This window comes from Denticeps clupeoides, chromosome 15 (genome assembly GCF_900700375.1).
Source record: "Denticeps clupeoides chromosome 15, fDenClu1.1, whole genome shotgun sequence".
NCBI classification, from domain to species: Eukaryota; Metazoa; Chordata; class Actinopteri; order Clupeiformes; family Denticipitidae; genus Denticeps; species Denticeps clupeoides.
Window position 1 is genome coordinate 3,388,578 of NC_041721.1, and position 24,410 is coordinate 3,412,987.

A 24,410-nucleotide genomic window follows, 5' to 3' on the forward strand; every position below is an offset into this window, starting at 1 on the left:
GAAAAAATAACTTTTAATAAAGACTTAATTCTTAAGAAAATACCACAATACCTTGTGTGGCCTAAAGTTAGTTTTTAGTCCAAGCCAATATTGAACGTGGAAGGGAAATCTGGGACTAAACAGGACACTGAGACAATGGTTCTAAATTTATTATGCATTATACAGCATCTTTACAATATCTCCATAAATATTCACTATAATGTGACAGTGAACATAACACACACTGAAGACCTTGATTTCTCACCATTAGTGTAGGACGTCACACCTTCATGGATTAATCACTCAGGAATAAGGTTCTCATAAATATGGACAAAATCCATATTTATATGGTGGACTTTGGACAACCGCATGGATTGGGAAGTCCCAAGAGTCGCACCTGCCTGTCGTTTGCGGGAAAAGGCGCGTGCAGAAAAAGCGCCGATAATATCTAATCGTGACAGAATATTATTTTGTGTTAATGAGATCCAAAATTGATTAGATGTTATATAAAAAAAAAAAATGTCACGTAGCTGCTCTCCCTATTTTGTGATGTCAGATTAAAAAAAAACGTCACATGCCAGTTATCGTGTTGCTTTAGTATGTAAAAATAAAAATGAAAATATGTTTTTGTTTGAGTGTTACTCAACAGTAATCTCAGCTGAACGAGGACACACACACACACACACACACACACACACTGCATGAGTAGGGCCTTATAGGTACTAATGGGGGCCATTCCAAGTACACGGTTTAATGAAAAACCTGGCTATGTTAACTAAGAGGAAGCCATAAACAGTTTCATATAGTTAAAAGAAGCAAGCTCGAGGTTTACCCTTTTTTCTAGTTAAAGGTAACCCACCCAGGTTTGTCATTAAACAACGTCCTTGCAATACCCCCTGCCCCACTGAACGGCGCCGCATTACGCGTTTGGCTAATTCGAGAACTCAAAATGGCAGCAAAAGAACCCAACAGAACCGAGCCTGTAGTCCTTTATCAATCGGATAAAAGGACTACAGGCTTAACATGGATTTTTAAGGCCTACCCTGCAAGGTAAAAAAAAAAAAATTCACACTCGCACACAAAGTTCACAGAATCTCTTTCTGCTCACGAGTTCAAACCCACCAGGGCATGCAGGTTACTTCCCAACGGAGGTCCGAAGTGAACATAGCTTTTTTTTTTTTTTAAACAAGGAACGCATTGTGCATTGCTTTAAAAATAACAAACAATAGTCTTCTTTTCTCTGCTAAGTGATATGTCTAGGTTATTTACACGTCATCTTCAGTAAGGCATGCTTATGGTCACCATTGCATGAGTGGTAATGAATGCACGGTCATGCAGTGGACGCAGTCGCTCGAGTCATCACGTCGTCCCCCCGGAGTGGCGCTTGAGACCTCAGGGGTCCGAGCCGTGGAGCACTCATGAAGCTCCAGACCTTCTTAACGCATTTCACCCAACGACAAGATTCCTCCCCGATGTCCTTGGCCTGGTACATTCAGCTCTGAAGAAGAAGAACGCTCTCTCGCTTGCTTTGGTTTAAATAAACGTATTCTGTTTAAGTGTGTTAGACTGTTAGAAAGTGAGGCGTCTAGACTGGTCAAAATGTAGAAATATATAATAAGTGACGAGAGAAGGGAAGTGTTAGTTCTGCGGCTGTATAGGCCTCTGCTGCCCCTGCTGGTTAAGGCCAGGAACAGCAGAACTGCAGAGTGTACAGAGTGATTTATTTAAACTATTTTATTTTATTTATGTTCTTTGGGACCTAGCTGCCAACTCTCAAAAATGGTAAAATCCAGCAAAACAGTTAAACAAACAAACAAAAAAAAAAAAAAAAAACATACAAAATAATTAGTAATTTTATAACAAGGTTATAAAATTAATGTAATGTGCTACACAAATAAAAAGTTCTCAGAGGACAAACTAAATCCCAGAGGCATTTGGTAACAGAACTAGTCCTTGGTGAAGTGCACAGCTCAAGGAAAGCCAAGGAGACGTTTAGGTCAATTAGACCCGGTGGAGATGGTAAACCTGTGGTAGACCCAGGGGTCCTGAACTCAGGACCTCGGAAAATCTGGAGCGAGCGTGTGATGTGACCGAATGAAGACGAGGAAGCTACCGCCGGGGACGTGCCTCGCATGCAGGCCTGGTTTTCCAGGGTCGGATGCACGTTGGATGAAATCAGGCCCCGGCAAACTCAGCGGGACCGGACTGCACAGTGTTTTGCCTTCCGCGGACGTCCAGCCACGTGTCGCGGTCAGACGTAGATCCCTTCCGGGTTGAAACCGGACGAGTGCAGGGTCTGCAGGGCTCGGAGGTCGGTGGGCAGGGTGTGACCGGACCCCAGGCGCTGCAGAGAGCCTGACTGCTCCTCAGGGTCTGGGTGACAAAACACAAAGAAACATCAAGGCAAGTACTTCACTTTTTCCACTTTTACTTTTTTTTTTTTTTTTTTTTCAAAGAATAGATCCTAAAAAAAATTAAAAAACAAACAAAAAAAACCATGCAGGTTTGTCTATGCGCCACGTCGTTACCACTTCCTACCACCAGGGGCCAGCAGAGTGCCATATACGCGATTCTGTAACGCGTCAGGGTTCGAATGCGCTGACCTGCGCCTGGCTCCTCGTCGGCGGGCTCGGCCGGCAGCACCGTCACCTTGGTGCCCGTCTGCTGGATGAACTGCTGCAGGTTCACCTGCCTCAGCTCCTTCGTCAGCTGCTCCAGCTCCCGCTCCTTCTCCTAAGAGGACGGTCACAGGTTAACCGAGCGGACGAGGACGTCAAGCAGTCACCCGTTACGCGGCACGACTTCAACTTTCAATCACTCTGGACTCTTTGCACAAAATATCTGCAAAGTCTCTCTTCTTAATCTTTATACATTGACTTTCACTCCTTTGCACACCTTCACCCTACCTGTTACACATATTTTATGTTAAAAGACATAAAAGTGTAATATTTGGTTATGTTTGCAATATTTGCATATCGGTTTTCATTGCAAATTTGCAATACTGTGGTCTGTAGCAGTCGCTAAAAGCGTTTCACTGCATATCGTACCGTGTATGACCGTGTACGTGACAAATAAAATTTGAAAAAAAATGTGAATTTGAGGACCATTAATATTCCACGTCCTCGCCGCGTCTAGACAGCTTGTTTGCTCCTGGTTCTCCTGGATTATGACAAAAAAAAAAAAAAAAAACGCAATAAGCCGATCCCCTCAACAGCAGCAGCGGCCTCGGCGTGAAATCGGCTCGGCCAAAATGTAATCCCGCTCCTCGGCCACTCCGTCCATGCCACTCAGCAGCTTTTCGGGGCCCCCGACGCCCCGGAAAAAACAGCAGTCAGTGGTCCGGAGCGTTTAGAGAGAGGCCTCCGTTTGAATTTCACTTTTGGAAACGCCCGCCGCTTGACGCCTTGACGCCTGTTGGGGCAGTGGTGGCCTAGCGGTTAAGGAAGCGGCCCCGTAATCAGAAGGTTGCCGGTTCGAATCCAGATCCGCCAAGGTGCCACTGAGGTGCCACTGAGCAAAACACCGTCCCCACACACTGCTCCCCGGGCGCTGGTCATGGCTGCCCACTGCTCACTCAGGGTGATGGGTTAAATGCAGAGCGCCGTAGGATTTTTCTGACGCAGGGCGGATCGGATCACGCCGCATCATTCACATGACATTGACGGCGTTGCCTGCGCTGCCAAGAAGTGTGTGTGTCGGGGTGGGGTGGGGTTCATTTGCATAAGTGATATTATAATCGGCGCTCAGGCATCCTCATCCTAATTAAGCTAATTAGCAGCGCCGCACGTGGCGGCCGGCGTGGAGCCTCAGACCGGCACTTTTCTGGACGGTTCTGTAGGAACGGGGGCGATTACTGGGCCGGGCCTGGCAGGCGCTTCGGTGAACGGCACCTTTCTTTCATGAGAGACGGGCCGCAGCCGAGAGGGCAGGACGTACGTGCAGAACCTGCTGGTCCAATAACCATCTGAACACACGAGGAGGAGGAGGAGGGTCACGCCACTGCCTCGTCAGCAACAATGCGGAACGTTCCGCTGCAATGTCGGCACGCTGGTGCACTGAGAGGGCTACCGGAGGTTCCATCTTGTCAGACCTCCAGAGTTAAAAATGAATTGGCGGCAATCAGCGGCAAAATGGTCGTTACGAAATGAACGCTTAATTGAACCGGGACGTAACGATGCACTCAACTTGCGATTCGATCAATCGCTCGCGGTCCTTAACCGATTAGTCCTGCTGAAAGTGAAAGGGAAGTGAAACGTGTCCCCTGCTTTTAACCGTCACCCTTGGTGAGCAGTGGGCGGCCACGACAGGCGTCCGGGGAGCAGTGTGTGGGGACGGTGCTTTCATTAAGGGGACCTCAGTGGCCCCCTAGGCCAACCACTGCCTGTTACTCAGGGTCGCGGCTGCCGGACGTCCATCCCGGGACGCTGGGCACAGGGGGGCTGTATGTAGATGCTTTTGGACAGCAGGGGGAAACCTGCGGCAACCGAGCCGGGATTCGAACTTACAAGCTCGGAGGTGTGAGGCCACGACTGCTCATCGCCGTGCCAATCCGTTCGATGCAATTCGTGATGCAATTCGTGACATTCACGGTATTATTTCCTCGCTGTTTCAGAACAAAATGAGATGAATGCACGTGCAGTTGGACGGACATGGGACTTTGGTGAATGAAGACCCAGCAGACGTGTGACGCGTGGAACTCAGACCTGCCTGAATTTACCGTACGGGTACAACGCTCAATACAAGGAAAAAGAAATGAACCCACTGGTTCTTCAGAGGCTCACGTGATGCAACTGCAACGCTTCACCCGTTTGGAAGCCATGACGGTCGGGGGAGATAATGTTTTAGGGGAGGGGTGGGAAATTCTCTGGGAGGAGAAAGCATGACAAACGGGAGGCAACCTTTCCCCTTATGACGTCATAAGAGCTGTCGCTCTCTGAACGGCGAATGACCAAAGCGCTCTTTACACCTATCGCCATTTCTAGCTGCTGCAGGACCACAGACAGGCTCAGGGACCTCGAATTAATGTTCAATCATCTCACAGAGTCACATTTTCATGTCATGGGACATTTAAACATGGATATTGACCCGTTTCAAAACCAGTGCATCCATAATTATTGTAAGTTCTGACAACTAAACAGGTAATACATTTGTAGGTTTCTGTTAGTTTAACTTCTGTTAAACTAAATGTTTGTTTTAGGTTATTTACTGAAGTAACTGTAATTATAGTTATTATATTGTTCTATGTTCTTTAACATTAACACGGGTCTTCAGGTGTGGACGGACCGCGCCCGCTCACCTGCAGGCGTTGGCTGGAGTGTCCGAGCGAGCGCTCCACCGCTCTGCAGCCGTTCTCCAGGCGGGTGGCGTGCTGGGCCTGCAGCTCCAGCTCGGCGCGGACCTTCTCCAGCTGCAGCCGCACCTCCTCCTCGCTGGCCTGCCGCGCCTCCCGGAGCTCTTGCTGCAGCCGCTCGGCCTCCAGGCCGGCCTCCATGCCTTGGATGCGGCTCAGGTACTCGGCGAGGCGCAGCTCGCACTCCTGCATGCGGGCGCGGAGGTCCCGCAGCTGCTCGCGGAGCTGGTGCTCGCTCTCCTGCTCGATGCGCAGCTCGTTCTCCCAGAACTCCTCCTCCTGGATCTCGGCCTCGTTCCTCCGCAGCAGCTGCTCCAGGCGCAGGAGCTCCTCCTCCTCGGCCGCCACGCCCTCCTCAGCCTCCGCCCTCAAGCCCTCATCAGTGCACCCCAGCCAGGCTTGGATCTCGACCTCGCACGCCTGCAGGCGGCTCTCCAGCGACCGCAGCTTGTCCTTCTGCAGCTGGACCAGGCGGCCGAGCTCGAAATTTGCCCCGGGGTCAGGGGTCACGGCCCCATTCCGGAAATGGCCGATGAGCGCAGTAGACATCCGCTGCCTGGGTTCCTCGCGGCTCTTGCCGAAAATGTCCCGGAGGCCCTTGGCCCCGCCCGTGAAGGTTAGAGATTTGCGCTTGGGCTCGCGCCTCCTGAGCGATCGGTCCGCGGCCAAGGGGCGGAGCTTGGCGAGCGGGGGCAGGCTCTGGCGATACAGTCCGCGCTCGGGGGCGCGTGCGGTGCTCTCAGAGGTCGGCCGCTCGCTCAGCGAGGGCCCGGTGCGCTGCAGGACCAGCTGGACATCACTGGCGTACTGTCCCCACTTGTTCAGAGACACCACGGGGTTCTCGTGAGGCGCCAAGTGTCTCTCGGTCTCCCGCCATTTTTCAATCAGCGTGTATCTTCCCGTGCGCCCTGGGGGCAAAAAGATCACATCATCACTTGACAGCTCACCCTGCAACAGGAACCTCTGTAATTACCGCTACTGTGACCGAGGTGGTTCACAAATGGAACGACATTTAGGGTGGTGGTAGCCGAAGACAAAGTCCCAGGTTCAAACCCCACTTACTACCATTGTGTCCCTGACAAGGTTAAAGTGATGAAAGTGAAGAGATTGTCACTTGTGATACACAGCAGCACAGCACACAGTGAAATTTGTCCTCTGCATTTAACCCATCACCCTTGGTGAGCAGCCATGACAGGCGCCCGGGGAGTAGTGTGAGGGGACGGTGCTTTGCTCAGTGGCACCTTGGCGGGTCGAGATTCGAACCGGCAACCTTCTGATTACGGGGCAGCTTCCAGGTCATGGTTGTCTCAGCAAAACAACATCTGGATTTATGGATTCTTGACAACGTTTCGCCCGACCATTCCAGAGGGCTCCCTCAAATCCAGACTTGAGAAAGTCTGGTTGTCAGTGAAGTAACCTTCTTGAGACCTGACCAAGACCCTTAAACCCTGAGTGTCTCCAGGGGGACTGTCCATCACTACTGATTAGTTACTGGATAAAGGCCTCTGGTAAATGCCAGAAATCTTAAATGGACACATTCGATAGGTCAAAATTGCAGCCAAGGGGGCGCATTGGTATTTTGCAGGATCTATTTATTATTTATGCGAATGACCAAGCCGGCTCATTTACGCAAATGAGTTAAGTCGGCTCTGCCGCCACCGGCGAGAGATCGGTTGCAGCTCCTGAAACAGCAGCCAATCAGTTGGGTTCAGACCCGCCACACGGTCACAAGTGAGAAACTACGGCTGGTTGCCACTCCTGTGCTCCCCGTGCGGAGCATCGGCGCAACACCACCGCTAACGCCCCCGTCGCGTACGTATAAACGCACTTATGGCTGATGTTAAACTTTCGCAAAGGCTGCATGTGCCACCCTGTCGTGACCCAATCTGTCACGCGCATCACAATCTGTAACTACAAACCATTGGGTTACTGTGAGGTTAGAACGAGCATTTTAAAACAAGAAACGATTTTAGGTGCTACGGGAGGAAGGGCGGTGGGCTGGGGGCGGGTTCACCTTCTTTAAAGCGTCCCTCTTCCCATTTCTCAGAACAGGGACAATACAGTAGCTCACAGCCCTGGTCCAAAGGCCTCCCAGATGAGAGGGTCCTTGACAAAGACCACTTGTTGCTAGGGGACAGAACCAGGGCATAAGTTATGTGGGGGGGTGGAGGGAGGGCGTCCCCTAACAGAGAGGAGCACACAATAAGCCGAAACGTTGCGCGATCACGTGCTAAAACTACTCCATCTCAGAGGAATGAAGGGGCTCCTCGAAAACCAAAAGGCCAACGAGGCCAGCAGGGTAACGCAAACCTCGCTGGTCAGAAGTTCCATCCTGGGTCACCAAGTCCCTTCAATGGGGCAGTGGTAACCTAGAGGGTAAGATAAGACTGCCGATTTGGATCCCACTGCTCACTAAAGTGATGGTTTAATGCAGAGGACACATTTCGTTGCGTCACCCGGTGCTGCGCTGCAGCGTTTCACAACGACAATAGCTGTCACTTCAATGTTTTGAGGCAAAATGCGATTCCCCCCCCCGCATCCAGTCAACCCAAAGCTGATTTATCTGAGGGTGGGCGGTGGCCTGGGAACACGTACAAAAGAGAGTTTCCAACACTCTACAGCTCCTCTGTGTGTGCGGCCGTGTGAGAGAGAAAACAAGCGCGTGTGTTTTTCTGTGGGGGTGCAGATAAGAGCGTCGTCTGGTTCTCAGCAGGAACCCATATGAAAGGAGGACGTCCATCACCGGGCTTCATGGGTGCGGGAGCACAAACACCACTCAGCCTCCATTAGCCCCATGCATAAAAACCAGGTCCAGAGCATTGGACAACTCGAGGACGATGCAGCGGAGTGGATTAGGTTACACGCTCCGGCCCACATCCATCTTCAGCAGATGTTCTGACAGTGGGAACGGTGACACCTGAAAAGCGTACTACACGACCCAGGCATGAGAAAGATCCTGCAGATTCCCGTCGGCCTGAAACGTTGCCAGGTTGGGACTTCACCGACCGAAAGAGGAAAATTATGCTCCGCATTTCATTACCATGTTCAGATCCAAACAACCCTGTATCAAGGGGGAAAAATTGCTGGTTAAATTGCATAATTTAACGTTAAGGCATAAGGGCAAAGAGGGAGCTAGAATTTTTCCAGGGAATCCCTGAAGGCCCTGACATCACACACTGCAGTAGAGACGTTGCCAGGTCTTTTTATTTTTCCCCCCCCTGCTGCCTACAACACTAAAATTATTTTTGGCTTTACTGCCAATGCATATTGTCTCAATATCTTTGCATCTATCGTGGACAAGATGGAAAAAAAAGTAAAATCAAACCAGGATTCCTTTCTTAAACAACAATAAATCCATCCAGTGATAATTATACTATACACAAACGTTATAAATTTGTGGCAAGTACATTCATTTAATTAAGTAACATGTACAAATTATGACACTTTCTGCACAGAAGTGGTGTAAAATTTTACAAAACATATAGGAATTTAAGGACATTTGCATGTAAATAGTTTTCACTATATTTAAGTCAAATGTCAAACATTATCAATTTAAAAAAAGGGTACTTTTTCCCAGACAGAGACACTGCGACAGCACCAAGTTAAAAATGGGTTCCTTCATCATGTCACTCAAAGGCAGTCTGGGAAAAACAGAAATTGCTCCCTTTATTATGATTTCACATACTTTTACATTAAGGGCACTTTTGCCACACACAAGTTCACCTACGAAATGTAAAAGTAAGAGAGACAATAACATTTATTCCTTATATAGCCCAAAATCACATACAGTATGTCTCAATGGGCTTTGACAGGCCCTACAGTTGACACCCAACACACTTGACCCCTCTGCACACAAGGAAAAACTCCACACAAAAAAAAACTCTAGGAGAGAGAAAAAAGAAAGGAAGAAACGTTGGGAAGGAGTGATACAGAGAGGGACCCCCTTCCAGGGTAGAGGGAGCCTGCAAGTGGTGTCAGTGCAGGGTTGGTGATTGTCCAATAAGAGAAAAATACGTGTCCATTATGATGCTACTGTCCATTTGAAAATCCCTGAGAGACAACATCAGCCTCTCTCATTACATCCTAGAAAAACACGAGCAACAAGCACATCCGATGCAGGGTAGCGTTTCCATACACGCGGCAGGCTTAGGAAGCAGTGACGAGGGTCTCACCTATAGCCTGAGCGAGGGCAATGACCACCTCCTGGCACGTGGTGACCTCTGTGACCCCGCATACGATGCGCTGCACTCCGTCCACCCACACTTTCAGCTCCATGGCCTTCAGCGGCCGGGTGTCGTCATGCCTCCGCTGCGGTCAGGGCCACCGGCCGGGTGTTCACTCGCATCCTGTGAAGGGGACAGGAGGACACCGATCATATTTACATTTTCATTTATGGCATTTATCAGACGCCCTTAGGGTTAAGTGTCTTGCTCAGGGACACAATGGTAGTAAGTGGGATTTGAACCTGTTTTGTTTAGATTTTGTTCAGTTTCCCGTTTTTCGTCAACTATGGTGATTAAACGTGAAGCAATCCCATGTGAAAAATATGTCTCATAACTGGTTGCCGTTTCAGACTAAACAGGACACAGAGCCAGACGTGAGCTATGGTGGGCACCAAGGGTGTGGAACCTGTGATTTTCTCATCGAGACGCCAGCGGCCGTGCTGTAATTTGCAGCCGAGCCCTAAAACCGGAGGACTCCGCTCCTGGGCGAGAAGCGGAGAGGCAAGTCACGGGTCCGCTGAGTCACACGGCCGAGAGCCAGGCCAACGTTTCAAGCTGGCAGCCACCCGTCAGGCCCGTCCGGGGATGGCAATCTGCTGAAAGCCAGGCTCCAGATCCGCCGGAGTGATTTTTAACCATCGGCTGTTCCCGCAGGATGCCCTGCCAAAGGGATTAAATGGACCCGTTCCCGTGCGACAAGCTGCAGGCCCCGGCAGGTGATTCGTCTTCCCACGGAAACGGATGCAATGATATTTATATATATAAAAACTGCCCCCCGGAGCAATTTTAGGGTTAATTGTCTTGCTCAGGGACACAATGGTGGGCAGTGGTGGCCTAGCGGTTAAGGAAGCAGCCCCGTAATCAGAAGGTTGCTGGTTCGAATCCCGATCTGCCAAGGTGCCACTGAGGTGCCACTGAGCAAAGCACCGTCCCCACACACTGCTCCCCGGGCGCCTGTCATGGCCGCCTACTGCTCACTCAGGGTGATGGTTAAATGCAGAGGACAAATTTCACTGTGTGCACTGTGTGCTGTGCTGCTGTGTATCACGTGTGACAATCACTTCACTTTCTTTTCTTTCTTTCAATGGTAGTAAGCGGGATTGGAACCAAGGTGCCTCCGCCATCCGTTCCTCCCCGCACCCAGTCCAGTTCACGCCCCCCGGAGTTTCAGAGTCTCGGTTATCACTTTAACGGCTCGGGACGACTCGGAGTTACCAGGGCCCGCCGTAAATCAGGCTGAGCTTGATATACGGGCGACTGTCCGGCTGCCTGGTCAATGCGCCGTTAGACCGGGGGACTTTTGTCCCGTCTCGCGGTGATTGGTGGAAGAGTGGGCGCCGTCGGCGCCAAAAGGCCGACAAGCGAGATAAACAGCCGGCCGCAAATCAAACGTCCTGCATCATTCACCTCGCCGATGGTAGAAAAGTTCCTTCAGCTGAAGCTTCACATAAAAAGGGAATAAAATAGCATTTACTCCAGTCCACGCCTCAGCTCAGCTTTCCATCCTACTCGGTCTGCAGGCTAGTCTCGGTTTTTAAAAGCTTGTCCGTGTTTACATCTTCTTGAAGTGTGCAAGCGGCAGCCTGGAGCTTCTGAGAGCCTTCATTTTGAAGGATGTGATTATCGTGAGCAACAAAGCTGGCGTCGCGAGCCAAGACGGCCCACAGAAAAGGTCCGCCTCTCCGTTAAACCTTTCATAGTGCCGAACAAACGCAATTAAAGAAGCTCTTCCACTCCCGTCACTGGTCTAATCTTTCACCCAAAGTGTGATCTAGTCGTCCCAGAACTGCCAATAAAGGAGGGACGAGAGAAAGAAGGATCATCTTGGACATCTCTTCCAAGAGCAAGCCGGGAAAAAGCGCAAATTCCCAACAGCACCAAGCTGTCTTAGCCAACTCTCCTTCTGGAACAGGCGTTTTATCGCACTGACAGAACCCAGAGGTCCCTCGTGGCGTTCCTTAATAAGCAGAGCCCACTGAAAATACCGCCGAGATGAAGGGTCGCCAACGATGACTACGGTCCAGAAGGCCTACGAAGGGGCGTCTCCTCAGCTCACACGTCTATCACCACTTTTGGGGTGAAGTGCGCGAAATACACTTTATTTAGCTCTCATAAAAGCCTGCCGAGCACAATATCCAGTTCTTCTCACCTCTAGTTAAGAAGCGATGCATACGATTTAAAACCATGAGCATGAGCGTAACGGGAACCGCTACAGCATTTCTGGATGCAGCTACAGCAGCTAGCCTGCTAGTTATCCCGCAGGCGTTAACCAATTTACAGTTCCAAAAGCTACATTCTAAAAAGTAAAGCAAAAGGCCCAAAAGCCGTTTCTGAACCAACTGCAAATAAACATTTATCAGAACCTTGAGGCATTACCATGAGTGCAAAAAAAAAGGCTAGCTGGGCGTCCGGGCTAAACGTGTCTGTTAACAATAAATCACGTAAAATCATCTTCTACAGCGTACGTAATACGAAATCGAATATGAAGTTCTACATGAGGTGGCAAAATGATAAGCATCTTTCCCCCGAATCCCGATTCTTTCCGTCCCAGCAGTTGAACGCGGGGAGAAGGTTCCCCACGTTTCCCCAGACAGGTGACTTCGAGCTCGCACACCGTTCACATACTACTTTAATTACGGATGATCTATTGCTCTTTTGTTGGTGTGCCGTTCCCCTGGCGCGTACGGGCCTAATTGAACTTGCACTGCCGAGCGCGGCTATTTCTGTCGCGTGAATAAAGCGGCGGACGCTGGGGGGGAAAACTCTGCGCTCTGCTCTAATTAAAAGCCGATGATGGCTCTCGGAGCCAGAACTGGATGTTTGTGATGAGGCGTGTTGGATAAACACAGACACTGACATCATTGACCCCACACACACACACACACACACACACACACACACACAGTGACATTCAATCCTGGATCAACCCCTTTTCTTAGGACAAAACTGATCACTGCATCAAAATGAAATAAATAACTGTAAAAAAAATGTATTATATAAGCACATTATGTAACAATCACATTAAATCATTTGAAGTGAAGTGATTGTCATTGTGATATACAGCACAGCGCACGGTGACACAACGAAATGTGTCCTCTGTATTTAATCATCGCTCTTGGTGGGCAGTGGGCAGCCATTACGGGGCCGCTTCGTTAACCGCTAGGCCACCACTGCCCCTATTAACCATTAATGCCCCATTAATGATGTTTCATGTCATTCTTGGGACACTTTGGGTCACATATGTATTCATTTCAACCACAAAACATTTACTGTTAAAAAGTAATGAGTCACAAGCACAAAAGATGTCTAACTGGTGTCATTAATCCACGTTCTGCTCGTGTGAATGAAATGAGCTCGTGCTGCTGTGTGAACTAATGGGAGTCGAATAAACGAGGCGCCGCATGTTACATTCTAGGCGACAGAATGTCTCGCTCCTCCCCTGGTTTGGTGCGCACCGTTATCAGCACTAGGAAAGCGGAACTGCGAACGTACTTTTGCCGGGGACTGAGGGTGTCTGCATTAAAAGCAGTACAGAACGAGGCGTAGCTGATAGTGCAGGGGCGGGGTCAAGGGGTCGGTCACCCCCCCCCCCCCAGTGCAGTGATTCCCTTTCCCATCACTGGCTGCTTGGGAGAGAAGCGATAAGCTCTTCGTCCTTTGAGTTAAGGGTAACCAGCATTTCCTTTAGCTCCTTTGTTCTCAATGTGAAGTGTTAAGGAGCAAAAAAAATAATAATTAAAAATGTGCTTGGAAGAGATTCCCCAACACCTGAACGAAAAACCAAACCAAAAAAAAAAAAAAAGTTTATTCATTATTAATTAGTAGTTATTCATTCTGAATGTGTAATTACTTCCAAAGAGTGCAACTTGCAAACTATAAAGAGCACAACAGCGTGCAGCTCAAGTGCAACAGAACTTCCACGGAAAGAAGAGAAGTTTTGATGCTTGAAAGCAATGCGGACCACAAACAAGTGGTTAATGGTCAATTACTTAAATTGCCCTTTAATGACAAATTGCTCCGTAATTGAGGGTCTAAGCTGGACATTATTAACTTAAAAAAAAAAAAAAAAAGTAAATTTTTTGGACTAACAGGATGCTTTTACAGAATTCAGGCTATTAGTGTAATAATGGGTTATGTGAGTATAATTAACAGACATCATTAAGGCGACTTAAAAATTAAACCAAAATGCGAAAAAAAAAAAAATCTGTAATATTTGCGCTTTTACTCATCCTAATATTTAAGATGGGTAAGCATATCATTTACATTTACAGCATTTATCAGACGCCCTTATCCAGAGCGCCTTACAATCAGTAGTTACAGGGAAAGTCCCCCCCTGGAGACACTCAGGGTTAAGTGTCCTGCTCAGGGACACAATAGTAGTAAGTGGGATTTGAACCTGGTCTTCTGGTTCATAGGCGCTACTACCACCCTACATGTGGAACATCATTTAATTTCAAACTATTTAAAAACCTGAAGGTTTTGCAGACATTTGAAACATGGTTACCTCTTACGATGTGAAATTTTGTCTGAAGTTTTGTCTAAATGCTTATGGAGTTTTTTTTTTTTTTTTTTTGTCCCGTGCATCACATGGCAAGTTACTTTACTTTACTTTATTTTGCAGACACTTTTATCCAAAGCGACTTACAGGAGAAAGACACCAGATAACTTCCTCCCACCCAGACAAGCCCCCCCATAAAGCCCCAAAGAAAGACTCCCTGCATGAGTCCTGCCATTCATGCCCCACGCCTTAATCTCAGGAGGTCTGAGATTAAGGGAAAGGACAAAGGGCCTCCAAGCATTCAGCCTGCGGGCCAATCAGGATGCTCGATTCGAGGCGGAATCCTCTGCAGGGGCAGGTGAGGGGAAGCACCTGTGGAGTCGTGGAGACGCCTTCGCTCTTTGATGCGTGCGGTCTGGCGGCCTTTCAAAAAAAAAAAAAAAAAAAAAAAAAAAAAACTGGATATTGGAGTTTCGCACAGCGCCGCTGGATAATTACAGGGGTCAGCGGCACAGCAACTGTCACATATTTACGCGAGCGAGCGTTGCCGCCCGGCGAGTGCTCACACGCCCGCTGCCTGAACCGACTCGGTGAACGAAGACGACTATCACTGTTCTTCCGGAATGCGCTCACCTTGGCCTGGGGGGGCGTAATGAAGCCAGCCTCCGTCGTGCTTTAGATTAGTGACCTTTTGGCCCGGCGGCTTCACCAAACCCACCAGGTTCTGAGCGCATGTGCCCCCAGGCATGCTGGGAATGCGACTCCACAGCAGGGCAGGCAAGAGCGGGGAATGCCAACACTCGGCTTCGGTTCGTTTCTTCAGTGCCCACATTCGTCCCGATTCCGGGGTGTTTCCGAGCATCAGACCGGCTGGTGATGCGATTTCTCATGATGCTTTTCAGTTTAAATCCGATTATCCATTCTGGTTCCCAATTGATCGCTGATAACATACATCACGATACTCTGGTGCATCTCAAATTTTGATATTGTATTAAGAGGTAAACCTTCAAGTATTGAGACTAGAGATTTAAAAAGAGACTTTTCAGAGGTTTTGTGTGGTCAATGAAACTGTTTCTGAACCTGTGACGTGATTGTCATGATCACCAATTTTTTTTTTGGGGGGATGCAGAAGGACTTTCACCCCGATACCATGAATGAGGAAGCGTTAAAACATTGTGGTATGTTTTAAATAAATATATTTATTTGACTATCTGTTAAATAAATCACATTAATTGCGATTAGGGTTCCCGCCTGCTTGGGTGGCTCTCTTAGACAAGGGTCACTCAGCATTCTGATGTAAGCTGGGGGAGGGGGGACGGACAGAAACAAAGGGGCCTGCTGACCAGCGGACTGTCCACATCGTCCCGCTGGCATGACTGGAAGCAGACAATCCCTCTCCATGGCGACGGCCCGCGGCCTTTGTCAGACTGTACCTCAGCTCGTCGGATTGGCCGGCGGCCTGGGCACAAACAAATGTCCGCGGGCTATTAAGGGGACGGTCCGTGGGTTTTGTCCCTCACGTCAGGGTTTGGCTGGACAATGCAGCCTGTCAGGGGTCCTTGGGGGGGGGACAAAAGCATGACTGGCCTCCCGTGGAAAAAAGCCCAGCTGGGCTCCACGAGCCGGGGAGGGGATGATTACCGGAGCCCACTGTACCGCGGCAGCAGATAAAGACGTCAACAGCCGAGCGCCGTCCCCGAGACAGAACAGGAGGAGGGTGCTGTCCCGTCCCGGTGGGAAAGGCTGGAAGCGGTCGCGCTTAATCTCCCCGAAAGCAGGGAATGCTGGGGGGAGGTGGGGATCTAATCAACACCCTAACTGGTCAATACCATCACTAAACGACTTTTTCCACCATATTGATGACCGGGACAGAATTATCTAGATTTTTAAATGCAAAATTAACATAACATTTGCACTCCCGGATCCCATCGCTTTCTTCTGAATTGCAGTTGAGTGGTTATTCCGTGTTCTTTCAAATGTCCAGCTAAAGTAAACAGGGACGGGGGAAATTAAATGAAAATGAAATAAGAATTGCTGCAGTAGGACATAAGAAAGACCTCCAGGGGAGAACCTTAACCAAGGCAACCACCAGTCCATGTCAGAAGCGGGAGGGGAAGAGCTCTGCACGCATCTGCCAACATTCCTGGCTTCAGACGTTCTTAACCTGGCCAAAAACCCACCAACCATCTGGGCCGGCCAGTGGAATCGCAGGAAAAAAAAAAAAAAAATCATGGAAATCATGGAAAAGGAATAAATAAAAAGTGTTACGAATGGACTTTTATCATTCTAGGGCAGATGGCACAACAATACAGTCCATTATTGTTCCGCCGTGTTCTCGTCAAGGTTTTCTGCGCCCAACCAAGAAAAGTGCAAATTTGGACCGTCTCTCTCTCGCTCTATAAATAGCACCTGAGAGAAGGTGCCTGTTCCTGAAATAAATGTGTTTATTACCAAACAGTTCCAGGCCCCGCATTTCCATTTCAGCTTTTTCCATTTCAACTCTATTTGATTGGCTGACGAGGCTGTCTGAACAAGAAAGAGAAGAGTGCACGTCGCTCTCAATGATATTTGAAGAACATCTACAGTTACAAAAAAAAAAATAAAAAAATAAAAATGCTCCACGGTCCTCCAAGGCACGCCACAATTCCTCAGAAGCGCAGCCGCAAGACCCGACTGTCCTTTCAAACGGCCGAATAAAAGGTTGAGCGAATGGAAGCTTCTTCAGCTGCGAAGCAGGAAATGTCAAGTATTTATGGCACCATTAACATTTACATTTTTCCTTAAAGTAGCGTCTGGGGAGCCGGCGTATTGTCCGCTGTCCCATGGCACTTATGAGATGGCTTCGGGTCACTCGTACTGGTGGCTTAATTCCTTCGCTTTGTGTAAGCCAATTTAGAGATTTTTTTTTTTCTTGACCCTTCAACATAATCTCTTCCCAAAATTAATAAATTTAAAAATAAAAAAAAAAGTCCCATCAGCCTTTATAAATGTGTAAATTATAATTCTTAAAACTTATCCATCTTCATTTTACATCTACAGTACATTCCAAAAGTTTGGACTCACCTTCTCATTCAATGTGTTTTCTTTATTTTCATGACCATTAACGTTGGTAGATTCTCACTGAAGGCATCAAAACTATGAATGAACACGTGGAGTTATGTATTTGGTCATGTTACTGTTACTGTAAATGGTCATGAAAATAAAGAAAACACATTGAATGAGAAGGTGTGTCCAAACTTTTGGCCTGTATATTACATCTTATATGATGCTCTAATATTAGCATATTAAATTAGTCAGCATATAAATAGCGGTACAAAATTACAAAAATGTCAAAGTTATATAATTTTTATATCTCAGTTTGTTGTGGTGCAACTAGAACATGTCACCATGATGACCGTCCTTGTCCCAAGCATGGCCCTATGTCTGTTGCATGGTTACAATACCGAAACAAGACCACAAATCTAGCAGTGGGCAAATTGGTACCTTGGCGAGTGGTGAACCGGGCGGCAGGGCGGTCCTTGTTGGTCCCTTCCGGGGTCAAAAACCCAGAGGAAGAACGTTGCCGCACAGAGCGCCGAGGTGTGGAGTCGGAGTTTGGGTCCAGACACACGTATACCCCACTCCCGGTCCCAGTTTTCTGGCTACGGCTCTGGATATGCAAGTCTGGCAAAAGTCTGGTATTAAATGCTTCTAGATTCTTGAAATCTAAATGAGTTTTTGTTCAGATTAGCATCCCGATGGACGTGAATCTCTCACAACAGAGACTCCAGTCAGCAGAGCCGCTTTTCCCTGCTGGGAGTCTTCTGCGCGTCGCGAGCCTCGGATGATAAACGGCGTCATTACCCGTCCCATCACCCCTCCTCGACCGCTCCCGTAACATTTCATTTCACCGCCGCGCCGTTTACACGTCTGGAGAGAGCCTGCAGAACCCGGCACGGCCCCGGACGACAAATCCCTTCATTTCCTGGCGACACGGGGACCGGGACTGAGCGGACGATGACCCGCCCCCAGTCTCGGAGAGAAGCCGGTCCCAGCTCATCAGGCCTGCCACAAATGTCGATCAAGTTTTCTGCTTTGGTGAACAAACAGGCCCTAAATGGCAGATTAGGGGCAGTGGTGGCCCAGCGGTTAAGGAAGCGGCCCCGTAATCAGAAGGTTGCCGATCAGTCAAGGTGCCACTGAGCAAAGCACCGTCCCCACACACTGCTCCCCGGGCACCTGTCATGGTGCCCACTGTTCACCAAGGGTGATGGGTTAAATGCAGAGGACGCATTTCATGGTGTGCACCATGTGCTGTGCATCACAAGTGACAATTATTTCACTTTAGATTCCAGTTTAATCATCACGCAGCCTCATCACTATAAAAGGTTCGAGGCGTCGCCGGCCCGCTGCTTCAGAACATTATTATGCACAGTGGTGCAACGCGGCCCGAAGTAGGACGCGGCGGCGCTGGACGTCTCCAGGCAGACTGTTGTTAAAGCACGCCGATCTGGACGGGCTTTCCGCCAAAACAGGGCACCTTCACGTCCGAACTAAGATGCTTTCCCGATACGGAACGGCACTAATCCTGTAAAAAAGAAAAAAAAACCCAGACCAAAACTGCGGGTAATTTAGGAACGGAAACGGCAGTTGGCCGCGTTCTCTTCTTTATTGCACCGGCAGCCGTTGCTCCAGAAGTGCAGTGGGACCGGAAGCGATTTCTCTCCGAGAGAGGCGGGCGGGAAGAAAGAGGCTCGCTCCCACGGGGCTTTAAAGCTCGCTCTTCGACGCCGAGCCTCTCTGCCGCGTCACGCGAGCCAACGGGGGGGAAAAAAGGGGGCGGCGGTGGCCTAGCCGTTTAGGAAGCGGCCCCGTAACCGGAAGGTTGCCGGTTCGAATCCCGATCCGCCAAGGTGCCACTGAGCAAAGCACCGTCCCCACACACTGCTCCCCGGGCGCCTGTCATGGCTGCCCACTGCTCACCAAGGGTGATGGTTAAATGCAGAGGACACATTTCGTTGTGTCAGCGTGTGCTGTGCTGCAGTGTTTCACAAAGACAAACTGTGAACTGTCCCAATGACAAACACTTCACTTTTAAAAAAAATTTAAATAAAAGATGCGAAAAGGTAACGGGGTCAGACGAGCCCCGAGCTCCCAGGCGTCTCGACGTAACTCCTCCGTACGGAAATGTTTTCCGGGGTTGGGAATCCTTTACGAATTGAATCTGATGTCTTGCGTTACCTGCAAGCCGGGACGCGAACGTCACCCTGAAGCCCGTTTCTTGGTCGGGGCGGGCTTGGCGAGGTCGCGGCCCCCTGCTTGGCACGGGTCCCGCCGCTCATGCCGGCGCCAAGTGGCTCCAGCGGTTGGCCTCCAAAGCCACCCGACCGCCGTGGGCTCAATGGCGGCCATTCTCCGGCTGAATCGGGTCGGACAATACACGTTATTATCCCACAAACTCGGCTCAGGGCTGCTGCTCCTGCCAGTTTCAGACGGAGCAAAATATAAAACTTCCCGGAGGACCTCTGTGTTTCAGTGATACGGTGACACAGATTTTCCGTGGATGGTGGCGCGTTGAGCCCGAGTTAACGAATGTCACGTGGTAGGGTGGTGGTAGCCTAGAGGGTAACACACTCGCCTATGAACCAGAAGACCCAGGTTCAAACCCCACTTACTACCATTGTGTCCCTGAGCAAGACACTTAACCCTGAGTGTCTCCAGGGGGGGACTGTCCCTGTAACTAGGATAAGGGCGTCTGACAAATGCTGTAAATGTCACTGGTTCACCAGTCAGAACGCTGGAATTGCAGCGCCCGGTGACCTGCGCGTGGCTGTCGGTGGTGGCCGTGGCCGCGTTTAGTGTGGAGAACGGAGGGAAGCGGAGGAGATGGGCGTGTCACGGACTGAGAGGAGGGGTTTAAATAGTCCAGGAGAGGAAGTGGGGCGTGTGAGAGCTGTCAATCACACCTACAGGCTCGTCCCCTGGATTCTGGACGCCACAAACAAGTCACACGGCAACGAAAAGTTTCCAGAAAACAAACGGGCAATTATCAACACGCGCCGCGTAAATTCGGTCCAATCCGGGACTCCTGGAGTATCACAATAACGTCACCAGAATAAAGATCTAAATCAGATTAATGTTTAAAACGTCAAGCATTCCTGCAGCTAATCCTCACGTAACAACTTTCCGAGGAGATCACCCCGGTTTCACCAGAACAGGTCACCTTCATGTCCGAACTAAGATGCTTTCCCGGTACGGAAAGACACTAAATCCTGTAGAAAAACACCCCAGACCGGTAAATTAGGAATGGAAACTTTCTGAGGTCACCCCCCCCCAGTTTCGTATCCAAAGGGTCGGAAAAGTTCCCACAGTTATCACCGCGCGTCCCTGCTAACGGTAATTACCGAAGCGGCCTCGTAATCAGAAGGTTGCCGGTTCGAATCCCGATCTGCCAAGATGCCACTGAGCAAAGCACCGTCCCAACACACTGCTCCCCGGGCGCCTGTCATGGCTGCCCACTGCTCACTGGACCGGTTAAATGCAGAGGACAAATTTCACTGTGTGCACCGTGTGCTGTGCTGCTGTGTATCACATGTGACAATCACTTCACTTCACTCTAGTAGTAACCATCGTTTGATCATCTCGGTAATACCGGCTCCACCACGTAGAAAGGGAACGGTTACTACATTTACATTTACAGCATTTACCAGACGCCCAGAGCGACATCCAATCAGTAGTTACAGGGACAGTCCCCCCCTGGAGACACTCAGGGTTAAGGGTCTTGCTCAGGGACACAATGGTAGTAAAGTGGGGTTTGAACCTGGGTCTTCCGGTTCACAGGCGAGCTACTACCGCCCTGTGTTACTGCCGCTTGAATTATCGATCGCGTGAAAAGGCCGCAGCGCTGAGAACGCTGAGCCTGTCGGTTGGCCGATGTTCTCGACGCACCTCGCTCGCGGCCTTCGTAAATCAGGGAACGGAGCGTGAGAGTTGCGGAATCTCTCTCTCTCTCTCTCTCCCCCACTTCATGACTCACTCTTCCCCCCCGCGCCGCCGCTGCATCGATTTGATATCATTCAGCCTCCGGTGGAAGGAGCACAATGCGTCAGTTCCTCTGTCCCCCCCGTCCAAACTTCACGGAATTTCATTAAAAGAAAATAACGGCCTTCGTTCTTATTACCTTCCACCGTCCAGGCAGGGGCCAGCATGCAACGATTGAGGTCCTTTTAAAAACTGGTTAACTTTATTCCAAAGTTCTAACGTTTGTAAATGTTTGTGTTCCGTTTTAAATCCATTTAAAGAGGAGAGAACAACTCCCGGTTCCAAAAAGTGGTGCGGTCCCCCCCAGTGAACATCCGCATCGGCCTCAAAAAATGCTGATCTGTGACATGCTTCTGCTTTTTAAAATATGAAATTGTGTTGTTTTTTTTGGGCTCTTTGAGGTTCAAAGATGCCGTGCAACATATTGAGAGTCGTAGGACTCTCAGACGACATATAAAATTCTTGCAACAAACTTAATCAACACAATAAATATCCAAATGCATAAATCCAGAATCGGCCACTTAATTATGTTAATCGGCCAGATTAGTCAGTGTTGGTCCCGTCTGTATGGTGCTGGGACACCTAATAAAGCAGCTGCGTCTACATTAAAGACCTGATTAAGAATCACTCCTGGACCATATTTTTCCTCTCAATTAACGACCCATTTATCTCATTTCGATGCATCCGGCCGGGCTTCCACGGTGAGCGAGAAGCCGAGGCGTGACTTTCCGAAAGTCGGACCCAATCAGACAGGGACACCGACAGGGACCGAGCATCCACGTCCTCGCGTCCCCTCCCCCCACACTGTCCCGGCCTAAAGAAGCGGTGGGTCCGGGCCGGGGACGATTGCAGCTTGGCGGGCCGGTGTGTCGTCAGCCTCGCCGGGGTAGCCGCCCTCTGTGCGTCTCTTCATATTTTTTTGGGGTGAGATTGTGATGCTGATTTGGAAAACAAAGAGCTGCATTTTTTTGGTATCAGTTTGTGTCAATTAATAACCTAAAAATGGGGAGTATACGGTACAGGGTGGGTCCCTCATGAGGAGGACGAAGTTAAAGCCTCAGCTGCCGTAATTCTATTGATGGACGTGAATTGTGCCAATTCTTACATAATCTCCTGTAATTAAAAGGCCTGATGCGATAAGAGAGGGGGGGTTAATTAATTGGCTGGATTAGAAGAGTGTTTTTGGACCCGGTTCCCGGAAGCCTCCCTCTCCGCGCTGCGGCGGACGGGGGACGCGGGACGCGGGACGGGTCGGACCCGTCCAGAGCGCAGCCGACGCGGGTTGCCAGGTTCGCGCGGCGTCCCGGGAGCAGCCCGAAATGTGGCACAAGGTCACCGGCGGGCGGTGTTCACGTCGGCCCCGCGCTCCGTTCCACCGCTGCGGGACGCTGCCATTAAGTCCCGGCGCAGTTGCGCAGAACCGGTCCCCCCTCCCCGATCGCGCCGAAAGAAAAAAAAAAATACATCCGCGCCGCACACCTGCCATTCGTACCTCGAAATGTGCATATTACATGCGTCTAAAACGACAAGAAACGGGCCGTTTGGCGCGGAAAGCGTGGTCTTGGCAACCCTGCAACATGGAAGAAGAAGAAGAAGAAGAAGAAGGAGAAGAAAATAAATCACGGTCACCTGTGCGGAGACGCGGGCTCCGGCGGCGGGACTCGGCCGTCCCCTCCTCCCCGCACGCAAGCTCCCCCGCGTCCCGCGTCGCCCCCTGAGTGCGGGACGAAGTTGCCCCCGACGCACCGATCCGCCGCGGTCCGCTGCGCTCCGCAGGCTCGCCCGATCGCGAGTGACTCCGGCTCGTAAACACGCTGGAACGGAACTGGGACACCGCAAGGCATTGTGGACCGGTTTAAAGCTGCACGCCGCTCCCCGGCCCGCCTTCGGCAGGGGAAAAGTTCCAGGGGGGGCCGACAGAACCCGCCGACCGCTTTCCACACGCCCCTGTCGGAAGAGGAGCTGCCTCACGTGGTCATATCATTTCATTTGTGATGTGATTATGAGTTTTGTTGGTGAACCACAAATTAAAATATCAAATTCAAAATTGTATTTGTCACATACACAGTCATACACGGTATGATATGCAGTGAAATGCTTTAGCGACTGATATAGACTGATAAGTATACAATGAACCCATATACAAATATTGTAATATGTAATTGTGTATCAGTTTCAACATTACATTATAAACTATTATTTAGACAGTGTATCAAAAAATAAACCGAAAACAAAAATAAGACATCCTAGATCTAAATGAATGAAATATTCTTATACTTTGAATACTTGAATACTTTGGTCTTTACATAGTTGAATGTGCTGACAACAATAACACACAACAACTATTGATGGAAATCAGATTTATCAACCCATGGAGGTCTGGATTTGGAGGTCAGAATTAACATAGACGAAACACTACATGCTGACCCAACATTGATGTAAATTCCTTAAAACAAGGTGAGGGATCTCCTCCCAGACCTGGACTAAAGCATTCTGGACAGTCTGGGGTGCACCGTGGTGTTGGTAGGTGGAGTGAGACATGATGTCCCAGATGTGCTCGTTTGGATTCAGTTCTGGGGAACGGGCGGGCCGGTCCATAGCATAAATGCCTTCGTGTTGCAGGAACTGCTGACACTCCAGCCACATGAGGTCCAACATTGTCTTTCATTAGGAGGAACGCAGGCCCTACCGCACCAGCATATGGTCTCACAAAGGGGTCTGAGGATCTCATCTCGGTACCTAATGGCAGTCAGGCTACCTCTGGCGAGCACATGGAGGGCTGTGCAGCCCCCCAATCTTGGTGTTTTCTGACAAATGGCTGCCCACTGCTCACTCAGGGTGATGGGTGATGCAGAGGACAAATTTCACTGTGTGCACTGTGTGCTGTACTGCTGTGTATCACATGTGACAATCACTTCACTTTTTTTTTTTTTTTCCTGGTAGCACCTCCATGCTCTGGACACTTCTCTGACAGACACAGCAAACCTTCTTGCCACAGCTCGCATTGATGTGCCATCCTGGATGAGCTGCACTACCTGAGCTGCTTGTGCGGTTCTAGGCTCCGTTCTAGACTCCGGTTCTAGGCTGAAAGCACCGCCAGCATTCAAAAGTGACCAGAAAACTGAGAAGTGGTCTGTGGTCACCACCTGCAGGACCACGCCTTTATTGGGGGCGTCCTGATAATTGCTTCCATTTGCACAACAGCATGTGAAATTGATAGACTTGGAGTTACATCGTGTTTAAGTTCTCCCTTTATTTTGTATTTTTTTGAGCAGTGTATAATTTAATTAGGACTTTTATCTTGAGGCCTAGTATGAAAGGGAAGAGCACACCAGGGATG

At 49.5% G+C, this 24,410-nt stretch overlaps 1 protein-coding gene across 1 annotated transcript; it reads right to left on the reverse strand.

The window, feature by feature from the left end:
- Window positions 1–127: 127 nt before the first annotated feature.
- On the reverse strand, window positions 128–22,893 carry rassf8b (Ras association domain family member 8b). Its single transcript, XM_028953992.1, has 5 exons — window positions 22,700–22,893; window positions 9,502–9,675; window positions 5,276–6,237; window positions 2,583–2,712; window positions 128–2,352 (listed from the first exon to the last, which is right to left on the reverse strand). The coding sequence occupies exons 2-5, from the start codon at window positions 9,602–9,604 to the stop codon at window positions 2,231–2,233; spliced, it is 1,317 nt and encodes a 438-aa protein (XP_028809825.1). The 5' UTR covers window positions 9,605–9,675; window positions 22,700–22,893; the 3' UTR covers window positions 128–2,230.
- Between the last annotated feature and the right edge of the window lie 1,517 nt (window positions 22,894–24,410).